This window comes from Equus quagga, chromosome 2 (genome assembly GCF_021613505.1).
Source record: "Equus quagga isolate Etosha38 chromosome 2, UCLA_HA_Equagga_1.0, whole genome shotgun sequence".
Classification (NCBI taxonomy): domain Eukaryota; kingdom Metazoa; phylum Chordata; class Mammalia; order Perissodactyla; family Equidae; genus Equus; species Equus quagga.
This window is the reverse complement of record NC_060268.1, coordinates 39,383,697-39,408,579: the sequence shown is the minus strand read 5'-3', so window position 1 is coordinate 39,408,579 and position 24,883 is coordinate 39,383,697. Positions and strand designations below refer to the sequence as shown.

Here is a 24,883-nt window from a genome sequence, read left to right as displayed (position 1 = left end):
ATTAACACTTTTGTGGTTAATTTGGTAGTAGTTTCTTAACAATGAAATTGGCATGTTCCAAACCAGATACAGCAGGGCATGCAGGTAATAAAGGGAACAATATCTCCCATGAACTTGAGCTCTCCTCTGCAAGGAGTGTCACTTCATGCATTCAGTAGTCGAGCAAGTATTTCTTGAGCCCTCTTCCAGGCCTTGGGGATGCCAAGTTGGATGAGGCATGGTGTCTGTCATTGAAACTTATGTTCTGATTATGAAGACTGAAATAACAGAAAGTAATCATGATACAATGTGATAAGTTACAATGGAAATTTATAGAAAATATTGTGGGATCTTAGTAATGGGAGGAACTATATTATCTAGTGGATGATTAGAATTTCAACAGAAAGAGAGAGGTAGGCAGAGCGTTATAGGCAGAGGGAACAGCTTGGGCAAAGGCCTTGAGATGTGATCAGACTTTACATATGTAGTGGCAAGATATCAGGTGAGAGACAGATTAGAGCCAGACTATTCAGGGTCTTGTTTGAAAAGCCTTAGTTTCACGGAAGGCAGCCAGTGAGGTTTTCTTGACAAGCACAGGACTAGAAATTTGCCTCACCCTCTGTACTGTTCAGTCCGGGGTCCAAATAGTAAAATCTTCTTTAACTTAGTTCCTAGATTGAGGGGAAACATTTAAAGTAACTAAATCTTCATGACTAAAACTAGATATGAGGCCCAAGTGAAACTATTTTGCTTGCTTACCTGGAAAAGAAATCCTTGTCATGGGTTTGTACAAAATCCACAGGGGCTTTCCTTTCTCTTGTTGGAGCCTCCTATTCTAAGTAGCTCTGAAAGCCGTTTCTTGTACAAATATTGCATCACAAATTTCCAGACTTGAGAAAGACAGAGTATAAGAGTGTTTTAGAAGTGAAAGCTCTTTTACTCAAGCCAGCCCAAATTTCAAGGAACAAAATATCCAAGTCCAGAAGACTGAATGACCTCTTAAGGATTTTGTAATGTGATTCTGGTAACAGACCAGAATAAATTATTGTTAGTTAAACTGAAGGTGTGTCTTCAACCAGCCTTTTCCATTTGGTTCTTCTGATTGTTACACAGTATTTTTTTGTCTTGAAGGTGGCTATGCTAGAGAATTGTGATAATTTCTAGTGATGTTTTACCTCCTTCCAAACAGAAAATAATATTTATGTCCATGACCTATTGACATTTCAACAAATCACTACGGTTTCAAAGGCAAAAGGAGCATCACTGTTCACATGTGACCTCCAGGTAAGTGCGGGCAAGGTGAAATTTGACTTTGTGCTTTAATAAATACCGTCTTCCCTACGTCATTCCCACCATTAGTTGGGAAGAATAACATTGATATCCAAACCCGGTAGAGACTCCAAAGGGAATGTTTGATTTTGGATTGTATTAGAGAAGTTTCCCACTGAGCATGTGGTCTGAAATGGGAACATTTGCATTCCCTGTGTGTGTACTGCTTAGGGTAGCAGGCATCTGTATGGCAGGAGGCAAACTAACCAAGGATAAAAACACTTGTCATGGACACGCCATGAGTGGGAAATCGAGACTGTAACAGTATCAAAACATGGTGATGGGACATGAAGTTGACTCTTGTTCTAAACATATCATCGTGGTCGTTGTCTTTAGGGAGTTTTGGTTATTCAGGAAAGATGTTTCTCCTTATTTTTGCCAATTCATCATCTTTACATTCTTCAAAATCTGTCTCACCCCTCAACTCAGCTTTGATCACATTTTAGCATTTATGGTCTACATTGACACTGCATTGTTTTATGCTTAGGCATTTTCTTTCTCCCCAACTCCTTTAGAGGATTGAAAGTGGCCCTGCTGTCACTGACACACGCTGATCCCTGACCCAGCATGTGTTGACCATGTGTTGACAGCCATGAGCGAGAAACATTTAAGAAAAAAAGGAGGAAGCGGTTATGTAGGTGAAGGCCTGCCCCGGGATTTTCCTCTCTGAATTATGAATGTCCACAAGACTTGCTGGGGCTGGGGCCTTTGACTGGCAGCCCTGGGGGAGGAAGTGTTCTTTAGCCTGTTGTTTCTGAGTACATCTTAGAGAATAGTGTTTTTTGGGTCAACTTGTCTGGCTTAGTGCCTTTGTATTACAGGAGATTTTCAGATTAGTAGCCATTTCAAGGTAGAAAATCTCTAATGTAGTTGTCATTTCATTATGGAGTTGTTATGTCTACATCCTCATTTACTTTGGGTGTCTCTTCCCAGCACACAGAGACTGGTGAGGAGGTGTTGCGGATGTGTGTAGCTGTGAAAAAGAAGCTGCAGCTCTATTTCTGGAAGGACAGGGAATTTCATGAATTGCAGGTACATTCCGCTGTTGCCTGGTCCATGGGTTGGGTGGGAGGTGCTGTGGTTGACCTACAGCTTGAAAGACTTCCTGTTCAGTTCTAGTGAAGGTGAGGACCCCAGTCTTGGAGCTCTTTCCAGATATAGTGCTCTGCTATGACTATGTGAAAGCTTATTCACGCCCGCTCATCCAAGTTTCCTGGTTTTCAGAGGCAGGGGCAGTACAATTCTACAACATCTATACAGATTGGTTTATTTCAAAGTGGGTTTTCACCTTTTCCAAATAAACCTTGCCCAGTTCGTGGGTGACTTAGATTTTTATTATGGGTGGTTCCCTCACCTTGTGCTTATAGAAGTGTATTCAGACGAGGGTGAGGGGCGTTTTGCAGAATGGGGGTGGAATAACAGGAAGGTCATGATTTTTTTCTTTCAACATCTTTCCCATTGAACTCTTGCTCTCTTTTTCAGGGGGACTTTAGTGTACCAGATGTGCCCAAGTCCATGGCATGGTGTGAAAATTCTATCTGTGTGGGTTTCAAGAGAGACTACTACCTAATAAGGGTAAAACTTATTATTTTGCAAATATCGTCAGTTTACCTTGGGGAAGATGATTATGTGCTTCTGAACTACAGGTCAAGAGACTGCCTTAAGTAGAGTTTTTGGCGTAATAGGGTTTGTGTGTGTATGTTTTTTATTTTTCATGTTCTCAGCATCTCCCACAAATAAGATGTCTGTGTATCTTCAACCAGGCAAAGTCAACTCTTAATTCTCTACATAGTGAATTATCCACATCCTTTATCTAATTATTGGGATAGATAATTAGGACTTCTTGCCCTGTCCAACAGCATTATTGTGGACTGCTATCTTGAGGCCTTAGTGCTCAGGAATTACAAACTAATTTTAGTATTAATTTAAGTATTTTTAAGACTTTGAGTCTCCCCCCGCCAAAATCTTGTAGTGTATTTGTTTTAAAAATTATTTTCACTGATTTTTTTCTCCCCAAAGTCACATGTGTTTATCATAGAAAAGAGGAAAATAAAGATAAGGAAAACAAAGGAAGTGCAAATCACCCTTAACCCCCCCCTCAGAAATAATCACTGTTAACCTTTTGGTTTATGAGCTCCCACGCTGTTTACAAAAATATCACATTATACATGTTGTTGTATAACATGCTTTTTCCCTTAACCTAAGTGGTAAATGTTCACAACATTGGCTTTTTTTCCTCCAGTATGCATTCTATATGTAGAAAAGTTTGATATACCATTCACTTCCTAGAATAATCTAAATTTCTTAGCTGTGTACCCCTCTCACAATCCAGACTTGGCAATTCTAGAAGCCTTTCTCCCACCTCCCCACTTCCCTACCCTGCACTGTGTTAGGTCTTCATTTTTATCTAGTTAATATATTTGTTTCATATTTATGTTGTTGGAATATCCTAATTTTATCAACATCAGAGTTGCAAACTCGTGGAGAAGTCACTGTTGTGCAGCTGACTGAACAGGTGCTGAAGGCAGTCTGTGAGGGGTGGGAGTGGGGGGGGCTGAGCCAAAAGATGAGTGGGGCTCTCATTCCTCTGATTAGCTAGGATGCTGCCATCACCTTCTTGAGGGTAGAGTCTTTTGAGGGTGGGAAATCTTGCTTTAGGACAAGGCTATTCAAAAATTATTCATTTATTTACATACAGTAAAATTCATTGTTTTTCATGTCCATTTCTGAGTTTTGGCAAGTGCCTAGAGTTATGTAACCACCACCACAATCAAGATTCAGAACAGTTCCATCACCCAAAAAAATTCCCTCCTGCTGCCCCTTTGAAATCCAACCCTCCTCCTGCACCCCAGCCTCTAGTAACTGCTGATCTGTTCTTCGTCTCTTATAGGTTTGCCTTTTCCAGAATGTCATATAAATAGAATCGTACAGTATGTAGCCTTCTGAGTCTAGCTTCTTTCACTTAGCATAATGCATTTGACATCCATCTGTGTTGTTGTGTGCGTCAGGATATTCTTTTTTTATAGCTAAGTAGTATTCCATGGTATGGATGTACTAGTTTATTTGTCCATTCATCAATTAAGGACTAAGTTGTTTCCAATTTTTAGCTATTATGAATAAAGCTGCTATAAATATTTGCATATGAGTTTTTCTATAAACTTAAGTTTTCATTTCTCTTGGGCAAATGCCTAGGAGTGGGGTTGCTGGGTCATATGGGAAGTGTATATTTAATTTATAATTATGAAACTAACAAACAAAATGGCTGTCCCATTTTGCCTTTTCGCCAGCAGTGTATGCGAGTTCAGTTGCTCTGCATCCTGGCCAGCACTTGACATTCTTAGTTGCCAGGCAAGATGCTTGTCTCTGTGTTAGAAAAAATAACTGGTTCTACATTGTGATGACAAAATCTGTCATAACAGACTATAATATTTCCTTATGCCAAACAAGGAATATTATTGGCTTCTGTAGGTTTTGAGTTTTATGTGGATTTTTCCCGGGTGAGTTCATGCCTCTGGCCGGAGAATGCTGGGTGACTCACTTTGTCTCTTCCTGTAGGTGGATGGAAAGGGGTCCATCAAAGAGCTCTTCCCAACAGGAAAACAGCTGGAACCCTTAGTTGCACCTCTGGCAGATGGAAAAGTGGCTGTGGGTCAGGATGATCTCACCGTGGTGCTCAATGAGGAGGGGATCTGCACACAGAAATGTGCTCTCAACTGGACAGACATACCGGTGGCCATGGGTGAGACCTCCATAGCTGCTGTTTCCCACTTTGGGCTGGGGTTGTGTACCATCCCTGCAGAATGGAATCCTCTTTATAGCTTTAGCAGACTGTGGTTTACAGTGTCATTCACTCTCAGTTCCCCTTCTAAGTAGACGAGTGTCTTAGGGTTATTAAAAATGAGATATTCTGTTTTTGTAGAAAGCTGGGTTTTGCCCCAGAGGGGGAAAATTGTAAACAGAATTATGCATTTTAGGAAGTGATTGTCTACTGCTATTTTTACTTCTTAGTTCCTTCTCTTTTACTTTATTTTTAATGGTTTTATTGTGTCCTCTGCCAAATAGACTACATTTGGAAATTATTGGAAATTCCTTATTTATTCCTGTAATACATGTAACTCAGTATTGAAGGGTTTTTGATGTGGTGGTTATTGCTGCTGGGGTTTTTGTGGTTTAGAGGCACGGACTGCATTTAGGAGTCAGCCCCTCTCCTCCACAGTAGGCGTTTCTGCTCTTGCACCTGCGTCAGGCTCCCAGCTCTCTACAGTGGTATTGTCTAGAAGCACATTTTGGTCAGAAGAGTGAGCATTTTAATAATAGTTACTGCTGTAGAGTGGGGCATACAAATGTGCCGTCTTTAAGGACTCTAGCTTTGGAGATGAGGATTACATTTTGGATAAAGAGATAAAGCAAGGCCCTGTGTGGAGTGTTAAATTGGGTGAAGTGAGATTGACTAGTTCAGAAAGGGGAAGTTCATTGTTCACTGAGTCAGGAAGAAGTTTCATTACACAGGTCAGACTGGACTAGACCAGGCAGGGAGTTTGGGATCTGGCTTGGAGAAAAATTCCCTTTCCTTCTAGGCAGAAAGAATAGTTTGAAAAATGAGCAGAAATGCAGAAGACCTGCTGATTTGTGAGAGGGCGTTCCAGAGACTGACCTGGGTGTTCCAGAGACTGACCTGGCGAAAACAGGTGGTCCAGGCAGTGGAGGAATAAGGATAGGGCCAGTTGTTGGGGCTCATGCGAAGGTCTGGGAGGCCATTAGATTCCTAAATGGTAGAATGATTTGATAAAAGCATCATGTTTTAGGGTGGTTATTAGGTGGTGGTTAGAGATTAATAGACCAGAAGGAAGGTAAATCAAAAGGATAGTATTTTATAAGGCCCGAGGTTATGTATATTAACACATTTGAGGGCCTAAGAGCTGCATGATGTTCCAGGGACCCTTGTTTTCCCTCAGAAGAGGAACCTTGGTAGATTCGAGGAAGATGTGTGTAATACGCTTGGAGTGTGTTTCTGATCCCCAGTGTGAGAGTTCTTGTTTTAAAACCTCTGTTAGCACCCAGTGGCTTCAGCAGTGTTTCTCAAAAGCGTTCCTGTGCCTTAACATACTGAGGGAGAGGACAGTCTTTCTAGATAGGCTAGGAAAATCACCATCTGACAGGAGGAAGACTAAACTTCTTAGAATGGTATACATTTTAAATTTCACTTATTCTTCTGTTCTCATCTTTACCATTTCACCCAGGCTTTGGTCATTTGGGCTCCCCCTCACTGTGCCATCATCCATGCTGTTGCCTTTATCGGTGTCCTGCTCACGTGACAAGGCCTTGTTCGGCGGCACTTCCTCTGTGAAGTCTTCTCTGACCCGCCGGCAGAATTAGTCACCTCCCTCTTGGCCCTTCCATAGCCCTTTCAGGTTTCTCTGTCGTGGCACCCACACTGTCCCACAGACGCACTTAGTTGTCTGTCTCCTCCTCTCGTGTAGGAGCTCCATGAGCTCTGGGCTGACATCTTGATCCACTTGAGTAGTGCCTGAAACGTCATAGCTTCTTAGCAGATGTTTGCTGAATAGATGAATCCCTGTCATTGTCAGCTACTTCTTCTATGCCTGCTGCCCCCTGGCCACTCTGGCAAGTTTTGAAGCTACAAAGAGATCCAAACCATCTTTGTTGTCAAAGAGTTGGGGAGACTGAACAAATGATAAGATATGACAACCGAAAGGGTTTCTGTTATAGATTACCTTTTTTATTAAATTAGGCCTTGTTAAGGTGGGCCAGCTTAAAAAATGACAGAGAAATTTTACATATTTATACAAATTAACATTAAAGAAAATTGGACTAGCTTTTAAAAATGAGGCTAGCATAAAAAGAAAAGAAAAAAATCCAATACAAAAGAACATGCTTTTTAATTTCAGGTAAGATGAAAAATATCAGCATAATAACAAAAGCATTCACATTGATGAAAGTATTACTTAGGCCTCAGTTCCTCATTTCCGAGTTCCCTTCTGCCTTTGAAATTTTATTGTACTATTCATTTAGAATATAAATTTCAAATATAAAATGAAAAACTTTTTATCAGAAAGTAGATAATGAGGAAAATAAATTCACAGCAAGTTAGCCATACTAAGAAACTATTCTTAGGAATATATTCTTTGAGGTTAAATTTCTATGTGATAATTATGCCATCTAGTGGTTCATTTCTTACTAAATTTTTTTACTTTTTAAAATTTTATTTTTTATTGTAGTAAAAAACGCAATGTAAAATCTATCATCTTAACTATTTTTGAGTGTATAGTTCAGCAGTTACATGTATTCACGTTGTCGTGCAACAGAATTCAGAACTTTTCGTCCTGTAAAACTGAAACTCTATGCCCATTAAACAATAGCCCCTTTCCCCCTTCCCTTAGCCTTGGCAGCCACCAGTCTACGTTATCTTTCTATGAATTTGACATTCTACATACCTCTTGTAAGTGGTAGAAAACAGCGACACTGAGAATGCCGTCCAGCTGCCTTCTCTGTGAAGCATTAAGCATCAAGCGGAGTTTTGCATCTTTTCCCTGTGAAAATCTCAAGCAGAAACAACTTTGGCCAGAAACGTGGAACTCTTTCTTTAGCATAATTTTAGGGAAAAAAGTTTCTTCCTCTTGGCCCTCCTAAGAGAGTGAAAGAAGAGGTTGCGTAGCCTTGTTCTCCCACTGCTGAGTTGCTGGGGCGGCTGCAGCTGGCCTCGCTGTGTGACTGGTGAGAAAGTAGCCGGGGACGCTCTCACGCAGCTCTTTGGGGGAAATGGTAGGAGCAGGATCAGGTCACTCTCAGCAAAGCTAGATGCATCTATTTTGTGCAAGAGATTTGTCTTAGCATCACTCAGGCAAACAATTGTTTTTCTTTGTATATGACATTGTAGGATCCTGGGTTGGTATTTGACTAGTGGACTCTTTGGGGATCCCATTTAAATACAGCTTAGAAATGGGCAACTAGGAGCTGGCCCGGTGGTGCAGCGGTTAAGTGTGCACATGCCAATTCAGCGGCCCAGGGTTCGCCGGTTCGGATCCGAGGTACGGACATGGCACCGCTTGGCACGCCATGCTGTGGTAGGTGTCCCACATATAAAGTAGAGGAAGATGGGCCTGGATGTTAGCTCAGGACCAGTCGTCCTCAGCAAAAAGAGGAGGATTGGCAGCAGTTAGCTCAGGGCTAATCTTCCTCAAAAAAAAAAGAAAAAAGAAATGGGCAACTGAAATGGTCCATAAATCTAAAGCCTTAGACCAGAACTACAACTCAAGATACTCTCTCTTGCACAGAGCACCAGCCTCCCTACATCATTGCAGTGTTGCCTCGATATGTGGAGATCCGAACATTTGAGCCGAGGCTCCTGGTCCAGAGCATTGAATTGCAAAGGCCCCGTTTCATTACCTCGGGAGGGTAAGGAAGTTCTTTCTTTACTGTAGCTGCCGTATTATTCCAAAGCTTTGAAGTTATCTATGTCGTCACAAAGCCTGTGGTGTTTCTGCTGATAGTCTTACTCCTGCTTCCAGATCAAACATTGTCTATGTGGCCAGCAATCATTTTGTCTGGAGACTCATTCCTGTCCCTATGGCAACCCAAATCCAACAGCTTCTCCAGGACAAGCAGTTTGAATTGGCTCTACAGCTCGCAGTAAGTCTTGTTTCTGAGATCTGGGTGTGAGTCTGCCTTCCTCATTGTCCTCCAAAGCAGGCGATTTGGGTTTAAATGTTCATGTTTAGTTAGGACTGGTAGAATAAGCACCGAGCTGAAAATCAGGAGGCTTGGGTTCAGGGTCGGACTCTGCCATGAAACATCTGTGTAACTCTAGTTCAGTGATTTCACTTTTTCAGTTTCCTTCTCTGTCAAATGTAGAATGAGTGCCAGTTATAATAGTACCTCATAGAATTAATAGGAGAATAAAATAATTTAATAGATATGGTATGGCCGTGAAAAATTAAAGATGATTACAGACATTAAAGTAACAATCGTAAATGTAAGATTGCAGTCCGATTGATGCAACAACTGGATGGCCTCCCAGAATCTCTTTCGGCAGTAGACTCGTGAGTTTGGATAAGCAGGCCTTCTTTAAGTTTTCTGAAACCACGTCAAGTTGCTGCGTTCACAGGGCTGCACTCTTGTTTATGGCCGTCACTCTCCTTGAATATGTGCATGGCATGGTAGTGACCATGCCTTTGTTCCACTGATGCTCCCATTGCCAACACACTTCTTGAGACTGACTTCCGAGGCTTGTCTTGCCCTTTTAAACATCCAATTGTCATCAGTGGAGAGTGGATTCAATTTTAGGAAACAATCAAAAGTCGTTCTGGGCCTAACCTAGTCATTCAATTGAACAGTGCTGATTTGGTGAAAGAGAAGAGATTTTTATGAGGATAATAGTAGGAAAACTTAATTTCTAAAGTATGTTGTAAATTATTTCTGAAAGGAAAACATTGGTCACAAATTTTGGAATACATATGTTTATAGTTACATATGGTGGATGCTTTAGAAGAGCAACATTTATTTTGGATTTGTAAGTTCTAGATTTAAAACAAAAATCCAGTCTTAATAGTTAGACATATTCAATATTGCATAAAGATTCTTTCTTTCCTGGGGCATTTATTTGCAGCATCTTACTATTCTTTTTTTTCTCCACTCATGGGTTGCCGTATATTATTTTACTTTATTTTCATTTTTAAAATAATGAATACCCATGAACCCACCACCCTACTCTAGAAAAATAACATGTAACCTATCTGTTCCTCCCCATCCCAACCCTCTGCCTCCCCTCCAGACACAGCCATTATCCTCAATGTTGTATTTGTCATGCCCTTAAAAATTTTTTTTTTAGTCTTTCATATATATGTGTGTGCTTGAATAATGTATTTAGTTTTTTAACTTTATAAAAAGGGTATCATGCAGTATATAGCTCTTTTAGTATCTATTTTTCTTAACAGGAAGGTTTTGGGTCTTTTCACTGGTCTTCCTGCTGTAGCTGTATGTTTAGTCTTTCCTAGAAAAGATAGAAGTGGGTTTCCATTGATCCTTCTGTTGTCTAGGCTTATACTTAGTAGGTATTCTGCCCTATGACAAAAGAACATTGGTTGACATCATCTTAGCTCTCGAGGAACCTATATTTTATTTAAATAAATCAAAGAACATAATGTAAAACTTTCAGAGGGCAATTACATGCCAAACTTTGGTATTGACGAAACATGGAGCTAAATGCTAGAGAAGAGACAGTTGCCTGTGGCCTGGAAAGGGCATCCTAAGGTTGGCCCCTTTAAGGATAAGGACCCTTGAAGGTAAGATCAGGAGCAGGATCAAGAAACAGGGAGCGTTGATGAGCCCGAGGAAGTTAAGGAAGTGGAAACAAGTGTGGAAACCAGGATTGCCAGGCTGTTTGGAGCCCCTCCTGATGGGCGCAGGTGCGACTTGAACATCTGGGAATAAGCTAGGTGAGGGGACTGCACTAGGTTTGAAAGCCTTTAACACCCCAGGGGGAGAGCTCAGACCAGGTGTGGCCACTTGTTGCTGACGGTCGAGACCAGGGTGATGACAAGAGGAAAGGAAGGGAAAACACCAAGAGATGTTTTGAAGGAAGAAATTAAATGTATTGAAGATTGGTTAAAAGGGAGATAAGAGGGAAAAAGGGTTAGAAGGAAGGAACAGATAATAAACAGCTACATTTATTTAGCTTTTACTGTGAATAGAACCTTGCCCAGCTGTGTGAGCTGTGTTAAATGTCTTCCAGTCCTGAGCACACCGTGTTCTCTCTCTGTCATTTTAGAGCCTTGTTTATGTGCTGTCGTCTTTGCTGAAAACACACCCTCCTTCTCCCCTCCCGTCTGCCGCCTGCCCGGCCTCACCCAGCTGACTCCAGCTGGTCCTTTATGTCTCAGTTTACATTCCTCCTGGAATCCTTCCTGGACCCACCGCTCAGACTGAATTGAGCACCTCTCACACGTGCTTCTGTCATCACTCACCTTGGGGTTTTTTTCGTTTTAATTTTTCTGTTTTTAAACTAAACTTTAGACTTTATTCAGGTTTCACCAGTTTTCCCATTAATGTCCTTTCTTCTGATCCAGGTTCAAATCCAGGAATCACACTGTATTTAGTTGTCATGTGCCCTTAGTGTCTTCTGATCTGTGACAGTTTCTTAGTCTTTCCTTATATTTCATGACCTTGACAGTTTGCAGGAGTACTGGTCAGGTATTTTGTAGAAACCCTGTCCAATTTTAATCGCATCGTTATTTATCAGTCTTATGGTTAAACTGTAAGGGCAGTCTGTGAGGCCAGCTGCCCTGTGGCCGTCCTGTACACTTTGGCCTATGTCCAGGCTAGGCTATTGTCTGATACCTAGTACATACTGAGTCAATATCTGTTGAGTGATGAGCTCTTACCTAGTCTACCCTCTTATTAGGAAATGAAAGATGATTCTGACAGTGAAAAGCAGCAACAGATCCATCATATCAAGAACTTGTATGCCTTCAACCTCTTCTGCCAGAAGCGTTTTGATGAGTCCATGCAGGTCTTTGCTAAGCTTGGCACAGGTAAAAGTGGGTGTGGCCTCGGGATAAGGAACTGGTGGAGGGAGTGGAAACTGGAAAGGACCGGGAGAAATGATATGAGACTTCTGAGAATGGAGGAAGTTTACGCTCATCTGAATTGATCCTCATACCTAACAGGATCTTGTGGGTGGCCATGGTGGTTCCATATTTACAGTCCTAATCTTATGAGTCTGGTCTCACCCATAAATACAGACTTCCAATTTTCCAGGATGATTGGCCCTTGCCATTAAGTGAAAGGTAACAGAAAGTCATTCAAGTCGACATAGTGTATTCGATTATCTGGTATTTATTGAGTGCTGTTCTAGATGAGAGGCCCTGACCTCAGCTTAGTAGGATTAGATAGTAGGTTGTTTTTGAGAGCCACACAGTGCAATGCCACAAAGCCCTTCCTGTCACAGTGTCCTAAAAACTACACATTAGAGCATCATGGTGAGGGGCAAGTACTCTGGAGTCAGGGTGCCCAACCTCAGGCAAAGTTACTGGACCGCTCTGTGCTTCCATTTTCTCCTCTGCAAAATAGGGCAGATAATAATACTTACCTCATAGTGTTGCAGTGAAGGTTAGATAAAGTGCTTAGAACGGTGGGTGGTACTTAATAAATGCCAAGTCAGTGTTCGCTGTCATTATTGTTATGATTAAATTTTTCATCTCTGTATATTCCATTTTTGCTAATTAGGATCAATGTATATAGACCTGGTTTGACTCTATATCATATTTATCTTCTCTTTTCTCCTCTTCTTTGCTTTGCATTTTTTCCACCTTTCATCAACCTTGACCAGTGATGAACTGTTGTAACTCCATGTGTCACTTAAGGTTCTTGGTTGTCAGCAATGGAGACCGATTTTGGATAATTTAGGCTGATATGGATAAATTAAGCATAGTTTATTGGACTCTTAGGGGAATGGTAGGTGGAAGGGCCCACAAAATTAGTGGGGAACCAGGCTCAGGAATGCGAGGAACCAAGGGAGCTCTGGAGAACCTCCCAGCAGGAAACAGAAAGCCAGACAGGAATCCCTTTGTAGCCAGAAGAGGCTGGGCAGTCCTCCACTGGCACGGCCACTTCCTTAGCTGTTGCTGCCGCCACCTCCCATGTTCTCGCATCTTTAATAAAAATTGCCCTCTACCAGCTTGTGTTAGCTATCTAATGCTGTGTAACACATCACCCCAAAACTTAGTGGCTTAAAATAACAAATCATCTGTTATGTCTCATGGTATCTGTTGGTCGGAATCTCAGAAGGGCTCAGCTGGGCAGTTCTTGCTTGGGGTCTCTCGTGTGGTTGCAGTTGTGTGTTGGCTGGGCTGCCTTCATCTGAAGTCTTGACTGGGCTAGAGGATGCACTTCCAAGGTGGCTTATGCTCCTAGCTGACAAGATGGTGCTCGTTGTGGGCTGGGGACCTCAGTCCTTGTTCAAGTGTGTCTCTCCACAGGGCTGCTTGAACGTCCTCATGCAGAGTGACTAGCTTTTTCCAGAGTGAGCAATCCAAGAGACCTGGGTGGAAATCTCAGTGCCTTTTTATGACAGTCCCTTCTGCCATATTCTGTTGATTTGTAAGGGCCTTCCAAGTTCAAGGCAAGGGAACACAGACCCCACCTCCTTGGTGAAGGAGTATCAACGTTACGTGAAAGAAGCATGTAGGATGAGATATATGTTGGTGTGTAGCACACTGCTTGTCATCCTTGAATCACTTTCTCAAGATCAAGGGGATCTGATTGGCCAGGATTAGGTCATGGTCTCACTTCCTCTGGGATGGAGAAAGAAGTTGTGGCTGCCCTCTGCTCCAGAAGGCAAAGAATTATTCTCCCACCAAGACTACACATAGTGTGGAAGAGGGAGCTCACCAGAAGGAAGTAGGTTGCTGTTAAGAAGGGGCATGAACGCTGGGCAACCTGAAATCGATAAATATCTACCAGCCTTCCCCTGAATGTACTCAGTTGGAGCATTTATTTTCAGTGTGCCACCAGCTCTTTGGGAAGACACTGGAATAATAAACAAGAAGTTCCATAGGTCTACAAAAACTGCTGGTTTTTGATGTTTCTAACTAGCCACTACTTGCACAAAACTGGGCACTTCTGTGGGATTTCCAGGTCTTTTTTTAGGTCTCCCTGTAGGGTTAAGGCTTTCTCTTTAGTTGTGAGAAAGCTTGCCCTGCTCACTTCAAACTTCAACAAGCTGGGGGAAATTACACACAAACCAACACAACTTTTGCCTCATATGGACATCATTCCCCTGTTACCAACTGCACGTGACCTGATTTGTGTTAAAGAAACTCGAGATGTAGCAGAACAGAGTGTACCCGGGGTCCCAAGTCAGAAGACTGCTTCAGGGCACAGAATTGGAGCAAAAGGAAGTCTTCTGGAGGCATGAGTCTTCTGAGCCACAGGGAGGCCTGGCTACAGAGAACAATATGGTACTACCAGACTATGTCCCCTGGCCCCCCTAGAGCAGGGTGCAGTGGGCCCAGGTTTGTTTCCCTGCAACCCCCTACCCCCCTGCTATGTCCCACAGACAGGCCCCTTGTAAGGGTGTTGTAGTTGTATTCCTTGTGAGCCAGGGAGAAGCCCTGTCTCCTCCCAGTGAGGACGTAGGGCCTGTGAGTGGATGTTAGCAAGTCTGGGAACCACCCTAGACTCGATGTAAAATTTTGTGCATATGTGGGTTTTTCTGGAGAGGGGATCAATACCTTTCATCAAATTCTCTAAGATCCTAAAACTGTTTAAGAACCACTCTTTTAGGGTTATTTCCTTGTGGCAACTTACAACTTGTACCTAAAAGGCTGTGAGGCCGGGTAGAAAGGTGAGCACTATAGGCATTCGCAGGAGGGCTCGATGAGGAGACTCACTGTCTTGAGGCCCTGGGCTTGTGGGGTCCTGGTGGTCGAGTATGATGGTGTGGAATGGCAAGAGTGTGAGAGACTTCTTGTATTTCTTGAGACTCATATTTAGATCTTGAACTTGAACCTTGAACTGTTGAATTGGTTCAAATACTACTGTATTCATTATTTGCTAATTTATTTTTTCACTCAACAAATGTTTCATCAAGCTCCTACCATGTGCTGAAGACTATTCTAGGTGCCAAGTAGTGGGCTTATATTCTGATGGGGAGGGGGAAGACAAAAAAATAAATAAGCAAAACTATAATATGTTGGGAAGTGATAAGTGCTGAGAGAGATAAAACAGGGAGAAGGGGATAAGGAGTACTGAAGATAGGAGTTAGGATTGCAATTTAAGATAAAATGGTTAGGGAAGGCATCTCTGAGAAGGGGGCGTTTCAGTTACGGACCGAAGGAGGTGATTTAATGAGCCGTGCAGATGTCTGCATGGGTGTAGCATTCCCGGCAGAGGGAACAGGCAGTGCAGATGTGATGAGGTTAGAAGAATGCCTGGTATGTTCAAGGAACAGCTAGATCTGTGCGGCTAGAGCAGAACTGGTCTGTATCGTTTGTTCTGCATAAGGGATGTAATTCCATTGTTAATTACATTTCTATGTTGTACTGGGGACTGATTCAACTCATGGCATAATCCTGTACTCAGAGAACATACTGCCCCACCGGCAAGTCAGATAAGCATTGTCAGTGCCAGCTCTGCCTTCAGCCCTGAGCTTCAGGGATACATAAGACATGTTATATGTCCACAAAAAGCTTGCATGTAAAACCAGTAAGTATTACACTGGGATAAGTGTGACAAAGGTCTCCAGGAGCATGGAGAAGTGAGTGAGGAGGTCTCCCCAGGAGGAAGGAAGGGAGGGGTGAGCTGGGTCCTGGAGGATGAGAAGGAGAAGTGGAGTGTAAGGAGAGGTGGCGGAATCACGTTTACCTTCCATGTAGATCCTACCCATGTGATGGGCCTGTACCCGGACCTGCTGCCCACAGACTATAGGAAGCAGCTGCAGTACCCTAACCCGCTGCCGGTGCTCTCTGGGGCTGAGCTGGAGAAGGCTCACTTAGCTCTGATTGACTACCTGACACAGGTAAGTATGATGCAGAGAGGTGTGCGAGAGTTCACCTGGGGGCTCCAATACCTGTTTCTCTATGGCGGGGAATCGAGGGCCTTGTATAATACCGTAGGCATTCTGCACATGAACACTCTAGAAGTCTGGGTGGGCACATTTCTTTCTGCTTCATTTCCCTGCTCAATAGTACCATTGAGCTGGTTTCTGCCAAATGTTGATACCAGGAAACACATTCAATTCCTGGTAAATTCACACTAAGCTATTGGAGCAACTAAAAAGAGTAAATTTTAGTTGATAGAAAAAAGTAAGTTTTTTAAAACAAACTTTTTTGGAGCATACGTTCTTTTGGAAAAAATACCTGCTTTTTGCAGAAAACTTGGAAAATGTGGAAAAGTATAAAGGAAAAATACAAATCACCTATAGTTCTACCACCCAGAGAAATGTAACTAACATTTTAGTGTTTTCCTTCCAGACTTTTATATGTATTTGTGAATTAGTGTTTGTTTTCTTATTTATTGCAAGTAGATTTCAAACTATATATTGTTTTATAGTGTACTTTTAAAAAATTTAGGCGTATATTGGGAAAGTCCGTCCTTATCCATAAATATTCTTCTATAACGTGTTTTTTTAGGGTGAATATTTAGATTTTGTTCGGTTTACTGTTAGGGACAGATAAGTGAAATTTTCAAGTCAATACTAAAACTTTTATCTCCGTTGAAGTCTCAACCCCAAACTGCTGTTGCAGAAAGTTACTATTTATTTCCCACGCACCCACTCAGAGTTGGAGAACTTAGTAAATCTTTTCCCCTTAAGTGTTCTGCAGACCTTTATAAGGGGTCCCCTGGGTAGCCCTGAGAAGTATTGCTAGGAAAATTGCAAGCTGGCTTCCTGCCGCCTGCTTCTGGGTCAGTGAGCGTCCCGCAGGTCTGCTCAGGCATGTGTAGCCTTGGCACTTCCTTGGCGCTGGGCTCCAGGGGTACCCAGCTGTGGCCGGCCACCTGCAGAGAGCACATAGATATGCCTGTCTGCACACTGTATGGCCCACATGCCGAGTGAAAAACGTTTCTGGGGCGGACTGTCTCCCAGACCTGTGGCATTAAAGGAGGCCCTCTGTTGCCAATGTCTTAGCTTTAAGACTCCAAGCACACATTCTTCCCTGGCCTTCTCCACTGACGTTGTTAGAACACTGATATTCTGCCAGAGAGATAGTAAAGCATATAAGACTGTGGGTATTGCCAGACACAGAATAGTACAAACCAGATGATTCCATTTGTATGAAGTTCTAGAATAGGTAAAAATTAATCTTTAGTGATAGAGATCAAATCAGTGGGGTAGAGGGAGGGTGGGATTCTTTGGGAAGAGCATAAGGGAACTTTCTGGGGTGACAGAAATGTTCTGTTCCTTGATTAGGGTGGTGGTCACATGCATATATATCTCTTGTCAAAATGCATCTCATAGTATACTTTAAAAGGGTATATTTTGCGTCCAGCCCTGAGGCCTAGTGGTTAAGTTTGGTGCACTCTGCTTTGGCAGCCCCAGTTTGGTTCCCGGGCGCTGACCTACGCCAGTCATCGATGGCCGTGCTGTGGCAGTGACCCACATACAAAACAGAAGACTCGCCACAGATGTTAGCTCAGGGCAAATTTTCCTTCAGCAAAAAATAAATAAATAAAAGGGTACATTTTATTGTATGTAACTTACACCTCAATGAAATTGATTAAAAAAATAATAATAAAAGAACGTGAGCTTTGGAATCAGACCCTAATTTGAAACCTGCCTCTGCCACTTATGAGATTTCTAACATCTGCACCTTGGGTTCTTCACTTGTAAAATGGGGATAGTAATACCTGCATTTGTTTTAGGTTTAAAATAGGATAATATATAAAGTGCTTGGCGAAGTGCCTGGTGTGTAGTAAATACCCAGTATATAACTGCGATTGGGGGCCAGCCCCGTGGCCAAGTGGTTAAATTCAGGTGCCCTGCTTTGGTGGCCCAGCGTTTCGCTGGTTCAGATCCTGGGTGCAGACCTAGCTCTGCTCATCAAGCCATGCTAAGGCGGCATCCCACACAGCAGAGCTAGAAGGACCTACAACTAGAATATACAACTATGTACTGTAGGGGGCTTTGGGGAGAAGAAGAGAAAAAAAAAAGATTGGCAACAGATGTTAGCTCAGGTGTTAATCTTGAAAAAATTGTGATTGTATCTGTGGCAGTTTGGCAGTCATCTATTTTGATTCCTGATAAAAATTATATGCAATATGAGATCAGGGTGGATAGGTGTGAACTGATTTGGAGGTATTTGGAATTACCTGGTAGCTCAAATGATAAAGAAAGATTTAGTTCTAGCCTAGATCCCCCATGTTTGGCCTTTGCAGAAACGAAGCCAACTGGTAAAGAAGCTGAATGACTCTGATCACCAGTCGAGTACCTCCCCGCTCATGGAGGGCACTCCCACCATCAAATCCAAGAAGAAGTTGTTACAAATCATCGACACCACCCTGCTCAAGTGCTACCTCCATGTGAGTTCTCCTAGCTCTTGGGGACCCACAAATCCCTAGTTCCCTGAAACTGGGAAAGTGCCACTTGGAGCTACCTACCACTAGTAACAGTGAAATCTTTGACGATGGGAACCACCTCGTCTTTGTTTGACATCTGTGAGATTCTTGGAATTAAGAGGATAAGGCAAGATGCTGACCCAGAATCTTACAGTGGGCTGGTCTTCTCTGGTAAGATTGGGGTTTGTGCTACAAGGCGAACGGGGACAGTATTTCGTCAAAGAAAATGTTCCCTTCCTCTCTCCTCCACCCAAAAAAAGTTAAAACATGTTGTGTGAAAGGGCTATGCTATAAAAGTAGTCCTGGAAAAGGGTTGTTTGCTTTCTCTTGCTCGTGTTACATCCCTGGCCTTTCATCCTGAAGCAGCCCTGGGCCAGGTAAGGGTGGGCCCCAGGAAGGAGTTTCTGCTGAAGGCCTGCTTCCTCTGCAGACGAACGTGGCCCTGGTGGCCCCCTTACTGCGCCTGGAGAACAATCACTGCCACATCGAAGAGAGCGAGCACGTGCTGAAGAAGGCCCACAAGTACAGTGAACTGATAATCCTGTACGAGAAGAAGGGGCTCCACGAGAAAGGTGACCAGGGGGAGGGGTGTCTCTGATCTGGGAGGGTCTTGTACGTTGACAGGGGAAACGTACTGAGGTGTGATAAATCTCCCGTGGGGATGCGCCGTCTGGGAGAGGCTCCTGACCTTGTTCCTGGGCTTCGTGGCCAGCTCTGCAGGTGCTGGTGGACCAGTCCAAGAAAGCGAACTCCCCTCTGAAAGGCCATGAGAGGACCGTGCAGTACCTGCAACACCTGGGTAAGTCCAACTTCTGAAAGGGATGGTGTGCAAATGGACCTGATCTCCCACCATTTCTGATTCTGGCTTGTCAGTCCCCTCCCTTCCCCGTGGTCACCCGACTTGATTCCTCCAGTTGGGGTAAAAGTCTTCCAGGTGGGAGGGAGCTTGATGGCCGCTTGGTGTGTAGCCAGCCCAGTAGAGCCAAGCAGCCCTGAGTGACTGCTGCTTGGACAGAGCTGTCTTCTCTGGAAAGTAAATCCTGCAGCAACCTGGGCACCTGCCTTCCCAGTCCAATGGGCAGGGTGGGTTTCACTTGCTGACAAGTCTTCCCTTCCCCCTAGGCACCGAAAACCTGCATTTGATTTTTTCCTACTCAGTGTGGGTGCTGAGAGACTTCCCAGAGGATGGCCTAAAGGTTGGTCACGGGAGTCCCTCGCATTTATCTGCTACTAGGGTTGGGCCAGATTCTACTTAGGACAGCAAGGGATGGAGGGGAGGAAGGATTCACGCACCTTGTCTGGTGCTCAAAAGAGTAGACTGGGAAACCTGAGACCACAGTGGAGTGGAGTGGAAAGAGCCTTGCACAGACGTCAGGAGGCCTGCGACCTAGTCTGTCACACTAACCCCCTGTGGACGCCTTCTTGTACGCCCTTCCCACGTCCCAGCCTCCAAAAGTCTGTCCGCCTGACCCTCCCCTTGCGCGTGTGCGGCAGGCAGCACTGTGGTCAGATGGTTCTGCTGATGGAACTCGGGTTTGTCCTGGCAGATATTTACGGAAGACCTCCCGGAGGTGGAGTCTTTGCCACGAGACCGAGTGCTCGGCTTCCTAGTAGAGAACTTTAAGGGTCTGGCTATTCCTTATCTGGTAAGATATGTTTTGGTCTCAACTAAAAAGCTCTAAACCTGGGATTCAGGACCACATGGTTCAGTTACTGGGCGGTTCCGATTGGGCTTTGTGTCCCTTGGGGATCGGTAGAAATGTAAGGAAGAGAGTTACTTCAACGTCCTCTGGAGAAAGAGATCCCAGTAGACCACGCTGCAAGTGTTACTTTTTGATGATGCTTTCTAAATCTAGGTAAATTACAGAGGGATAAAAGAGAGTGACGTTTGACAAAAACATGTCAAAGCCGCATTTGTACAGCCAAACTCAACTGTGACCACAGGACAAGCAGATCAGTTTTAAGTACCAGGATTCAACTATTTAACCTTGATTATATGGGTTGATAGGAGAATTTGGAGGATTATGGGACAAAATTAATCAAGGAGTTTAGATTGGAAATCAAGAAGATAATTCCTAACATTGCTGTGTTGTACTGTAAAATTTCCCTGTGGTTTTAGAGGAGCTGTCCCTTGGTAATCTTTGCAGCTTAATTAGGGGACAATCTGGATGGGACCTGTTGGGCCTTAAAAATGTGAGGGGGACTGAATGACTGAGTTGGGTCACAGTGTAGAGGGTACCAGGCTGACCTACGTCTCCCGTCAGGAACATGTCATCCACGTTTGGGAGGAGACAGGCTCTCGGTTCCACAACTGCCTGATCCAGCTGTACTGTGAGAAGGTGCAAGGTCTGATGAAGGAGTATCTCCTGTCCTTCCCGGCAGGTACCAGTCCTCATAGAAAGCCAGGTGGCCCTGGGTCTTAGGTGAGCTAGGACCCAAGGGTGCCATGTGTGGGGTAGGGAAGCAGATCTCACCATTCTTCATGGGCCCAGGTGGGCGGGAAGTTCCTCAGAGGAGCCAGGGCAGCTAAGTGACCCAAGACGTGAGGCTCAGGAGCTCTTGTCTGGATGTGGGCATCTCTGAGCGTCACCCCTGGGGGAGGAGGAAGGAATAGACATGTCTGCAAGATGATAACTGTGCTGATACAGGTTTGGCTACTAGAGTGTTTCTCTATGCAGCTTTTTTTTTTTTTTTTTTTCCCCTAAGCTCAAGCTCTCTTTTGGGGGCCCTTTAGAAACCCTAAACCAAGAAAAGTCCAACTGGAAACCCACCGGGGAGGCCCTTTCTGATCATGGTGGTGACATGTTTTTCTTGATGACCCCACATTGCTGCCTGACAGCATTCTTTCATGTTGAGCTTAGTTTCCCTTAAAGGCAAAACTCCAGTCCCTGCCGGAGAGGAAGAGGGTGAGCTGGGAGAATACCGACGGAAGCTTCTTGTGTTCTTGGAAATTTCCAGCTACTATGATCCAGGCCGGCTCATCTGTGACTTTCCTTTTGATGGTGAGTGTCTGGCATATGACCAGAAGCCACTTCAGCTGAAGGTAATGCAAAACTGATCTTTCCTTTTTCCCAGTCCCCATCCCCCCAAAAAGTTGGGCCTGGGAAAAACCACGTTCCAGGCCAATGCTCCTGTTCTGTCCCCTCTGAAGACTCTTGAACCGTGACTGAGAGGAGTCTCTTTTAGGTGTGAACCACAGGCTAATTGACAGTCAGGTTGAAACATGTTTATTTTCTCAGCAAATGTTCTTGGCCAAGTTCATTGTTTAGCAATATTTGTGAAAAGACACACGTTTGTCTGATGTGTCAACTCTGTGAGAGCCGACAAAGTGTTTGCTGACCTTAGCTGAAGTGCCTGGCACGTTGTGGTGCTTATTATGGTCTTGACTTCTGAATGAGTATTCTTACCCAGTTTATAAATGATCACAGAAAGTACCTCCTAAAATAGCTCCCTCCACCCTTTTTGAAATTTTAGTAATTTTCTCCTTGAAAAACATCCCAAGTAATAAAAATATTTTCTCCCAATTTATTTGCCCCAATACCCATGCCTCTAGTAGCTCAGCTGCTGGCCTTGGGCCTACATGATGGTGGTGAGGGTTTCTGACGTTCCTTTTCCTCACAGGCCTCTTGGAAGAACGTGCTCTCCTGCTGGGCCGCATGGGGAAACACGAGCAAGCTCTCTTCATCTACGTCCACGTCCTGAAGGATACAAGGATGGCTGAGGAGTACGTTGACCCTGCCATCCCACCTCCCAGTGGGTCTAAAAGCAGGCCCCCCAGAGAGAGGAGAGGCCTGGGAGGCTGAGAGACCCATCTCCCCTCCACCCTGCAGCAGAAGCGAGAGTCGCCTCCTGTGCTGGCCCCTGATTTGGGCTCTCATTGGGTGTTCATGCAGGCAGCCTCGATGACCTTCTCTAGACGGCCCCTCTGGTCTCACCGCTTTCTCTCTTGCAGATACTGCCACAAGCATTATGACCAAAACAAAGACGGCAACAAAGATGTAAGTAGTGACCCTGGCCCCAGGGAGCATGTGTGCATTTCACGGTCCCTCTTAGTGTTCCTGACCCCCTCTGGTTTGCACACAGGTGACACTAGTATGAACTGCTAAGATAAGACAGGGTGTGGGGTCAGTGCACTGACTGATTCTGCCTGTGTGTAGTGAGGGGGAGGCAGGGTGACCATACATCCTGCTTGGCTTGGATAGTTCTGGCTTACCTCTGTTGTCATCTGGGGGATTCTTAGTAGCACCCCTGCCCCTTTACTCTCAAAAGAGTCCCAACTTGTGTAATAAATTACACGGTCAGCCTTTTGGGAAGGAACAGCTGACGGTTCTGCTAAGGTGTGCATATGTGCTCTGTCTAGAATGCACATGGATCTGTCAATGCCTGCAGACATTTTTGATTGTCATGACTGGGGGTGTGGGTGCTGGGAGGTACAGGCCAGAGTCACTGCTAAACAGTGCCGAGGACAGCCCCACAGAGAACTGTCCAGCCCACAATGTTGAGTGCTGAGGTTGAGAAACCCTGTGATACTGGCACCGGAAGGAAATGTGGCATCATCGTGGGTGAATCGTCACCTGCCAAGATGTGACAGGGTCTCGGCCTCAAAGCCAAAGGAAACGAGGGATCTTTTTAAGTCATTTCACAGTGTTGGCATTTTGTCAACAGTATAATGCAGACAAATACAAGGCATTTGATTTTTTTCTCTCAGGGAAAACACAATGCTTAGTTTTTGACATCTGCAGTTGCCTTTTTGATTTTACAAAAACCTTTAAAAGGTGAAAAATGATGAGTTGTAAATGCTCCATGACGGCTGTACTATAGACCAACCTCCCTTATCTTTAGGGGTGGTCATGCTGGGGGCTTCTGGGCGGGTCCTGCCAGCCTGACGTGCGTGGCTTGTGCCTGTACGACACAGGTGTATCTGTCCTTGCTGCGGATGTACCTATCGCCACCCAGCGTACACTGCCTGGGGCCAATCAAGCTGGAACTGCAGGAGCCACAGGCCAACCTCCAGGCTGCCCTTCAGGTCCTCGAGCTGCACCATAGCAAACTGGACACCACCAAGGTCAGGAGCTCTTCTCGGGGACATGGAGGACACTTGCAGGGAGCATTGGATGAGAAGAGGGGGTGGAGAAAGGGACTGGGGTCAGCGAGCTCTGTGGCTTCAGACATCTCAGTCTCACTCCTGTTCCACCTCACCCTGTTCCCATCTCTGTTCCTGTCCCTAGGCCATCAACCTTCTGCCAGCAAACACTCAGATTAACGATATACGCATCTTTCTGGAAAAGGTCTTGGAAGAAAATGCACAAAAGAAACGGTTCAATCAAGTGCTCAAGAACCTTCTCCATGCAGAATTCCTGAGGGTATGAACTTCCCAGCCTTTCGGGTGGGGTTGTCCTGTTTAGTGTGAGACGGCTACCAATATTCCCTGTAGACAAGGCAGAGCTGTGTGTTTCTTTAACACTGTTGCTCAGATCCAGTAACCGACTTGACATTTAGTTGAAGTGCCTCCTTTAGAGGACTCTGTGGCCTGAGAGATGAGACACTGCCAGCCTCTGCCTTCTGCTCTACATACTAGACCATGGGACCCTCCCCCAATCTCCCTGCCCCTGCCCAGGTCCAGGAAGAGCGGATTTTACACCAGCAGGTGAAGTGCATCATCACGGAGGAGAAGGTGTGCATGGTGTGTAAGAAGAAGATTGGGAACAGGTGAGCCTCCCCTGGAGCTGCCCAGCGTCAGCTCTGCCGTGGGTCACACTCGGGATGCATTTCTAGCCTTTAGCCAAAGAGGAAAGCACAGCTGCTGACTCTCCTGGCCGCTGGTAGTTCTTGAGCCTCCAGAGGGCAGTCCGTGTTGTCTGTTAGGGCTGGGCTTTGAGAATTTAAAGACTTGGAATGTATGGCGTGGGGCTCTTGACTTTTTGCTCGTAAAGCCCTTCCCCTCTGGCAGCTAGAAATTGTGATGTAGCCGGTGGGTGTGTGGGAGCTGTATGTGGGCAGAAAGTCCTTATCTTTTAAGGATGTGTCTCTGAAGGAGAAGAAAAAGATCTTTCAACCTGCTACCTCACGACTTGAGTACAATCCTGAGCCAGCATCATTCTGTTTTGAAGCATATACTCTAGTCGATCCCCTTTCCTTCGAAGGAGAGTGATTTGTCATTTTTTGTATATGGCTGGAAGAATCCTTACTTTAGAGAGACGTAACTGGCTGTCCTGTGTTAGAATTAGCTGACGCTTGTTCTGACGAGCATCGCCGGCTCTCAGGGAGCAGTGCTGAGGCAGGCTGGTGCACTGCTCCATCTGCTCCATGCTTCACAGCGCTGACTGAACAAGAAATATCCCTGCGCGCTCGAACTGCCTGGACCCCATCCTGTTCAGTTATTTGACAGAGATGGTGGCTGTGTAAATCCAGAGAGCCTCGGAGCAGGCTGCCCCTTGTGGTTAGGGTGGGCTTCTTCTGAGATGGCTCCTGGGTAAGGCGCCTTTTCCAGGTAAGAAGTGGT

General features: G+C 44.6%; 1 protein-coding gene across 4 annotated transcripts in view; it reads left to right on the top strand.

Moving 5' to 3' along the window:
• Positions 1 to 24,883, top strand: part of VPS39 (VPS39 subunit of HOPS complex) — a 41,379-nt gene that overhangs the window by 14,383 nt on the left and 2,113 nt on the right. For 2 of the 4 annotated variants that reach the window (XM_046649751.1, XM_046649760.1), the window contains 20 exons: positions 1,169 to 1,263; positions 2,242 to 2,340; positions 2,791 to 2,883; positions 4,864 to 5,047; positions 8,604 to 8,724; positions 8,838 to 8,958; positions 11,729 to 11,858; positions 15,702 to 15,844; positions 18,202 to 18,345; positions 18,812 to 18,953; positions 19,094 to 19,180; positions 19,504 to 19,577; positions 19,929 to 20,027; positions 20,646 to 20,763; positions 21,255 to 21,383; positions 22,003 to 22,105; positions 22,334 to 22,379; positions 23,297 to 23,446; positions 23,610 to 23,744; positions 23,999 to 24,090. In XM_046649751.1, the coding sequence (XP_046505707.1) occupies positions 1,169 to 1,263; positions 2,242 to 2,340; positions 2,791 to 2,883; positions 4,864 to 5,047; positions 8,604 to 8,724; positions 8,838 to 8,958; positions 11,729 to 11,858; positions 15,702 to 15,844; positions 18,202 to 18,345; positions 18,812 to 18,953; positions 19,094 to 19,180; positions 19,504 to 19,577; positions 19,929 to 20,027; positions 20,646 to 20,763; positions 21,255 to 21,383; positions 22,003 to 22,105; positions 22,334 to 22,379; positions 23,297 to 23,446; positions 23,610 to 23,744; positions 23,999 to 24,090 (2,305 nt within the window). Of the gene's footprint in view, positions 1 to 1,168; positions 1,264 to 2,241; positions 2,341 to 2,790; positions 2,884 to 4,863; positions 5,048 to 8,603; positions 8,725 to 8,837; positions 8,959 to 11,728; positions 11,859 to 15,701; positions 15,845 to 18,201; positions 18,346 to 18,811; positions 18,954 to 19,093; positions 19,181 to 19,503; positions 19,578 to 19,928; positions 20,028 to 20,645; positions 20,764 to 21,242; positions 21,384 to 22,002; positions 22,106 to 22,333; positions 22,380 to 23,296; positions 23,447 to 23,609; positions 23,745 to 23,998; positions 24,091 to 24,883 lie in introns of all 4 variants that reach the window. The other 2 variants (XM_046649742.1, XM_046649756.1) reach the window with 1 other exon arrangement.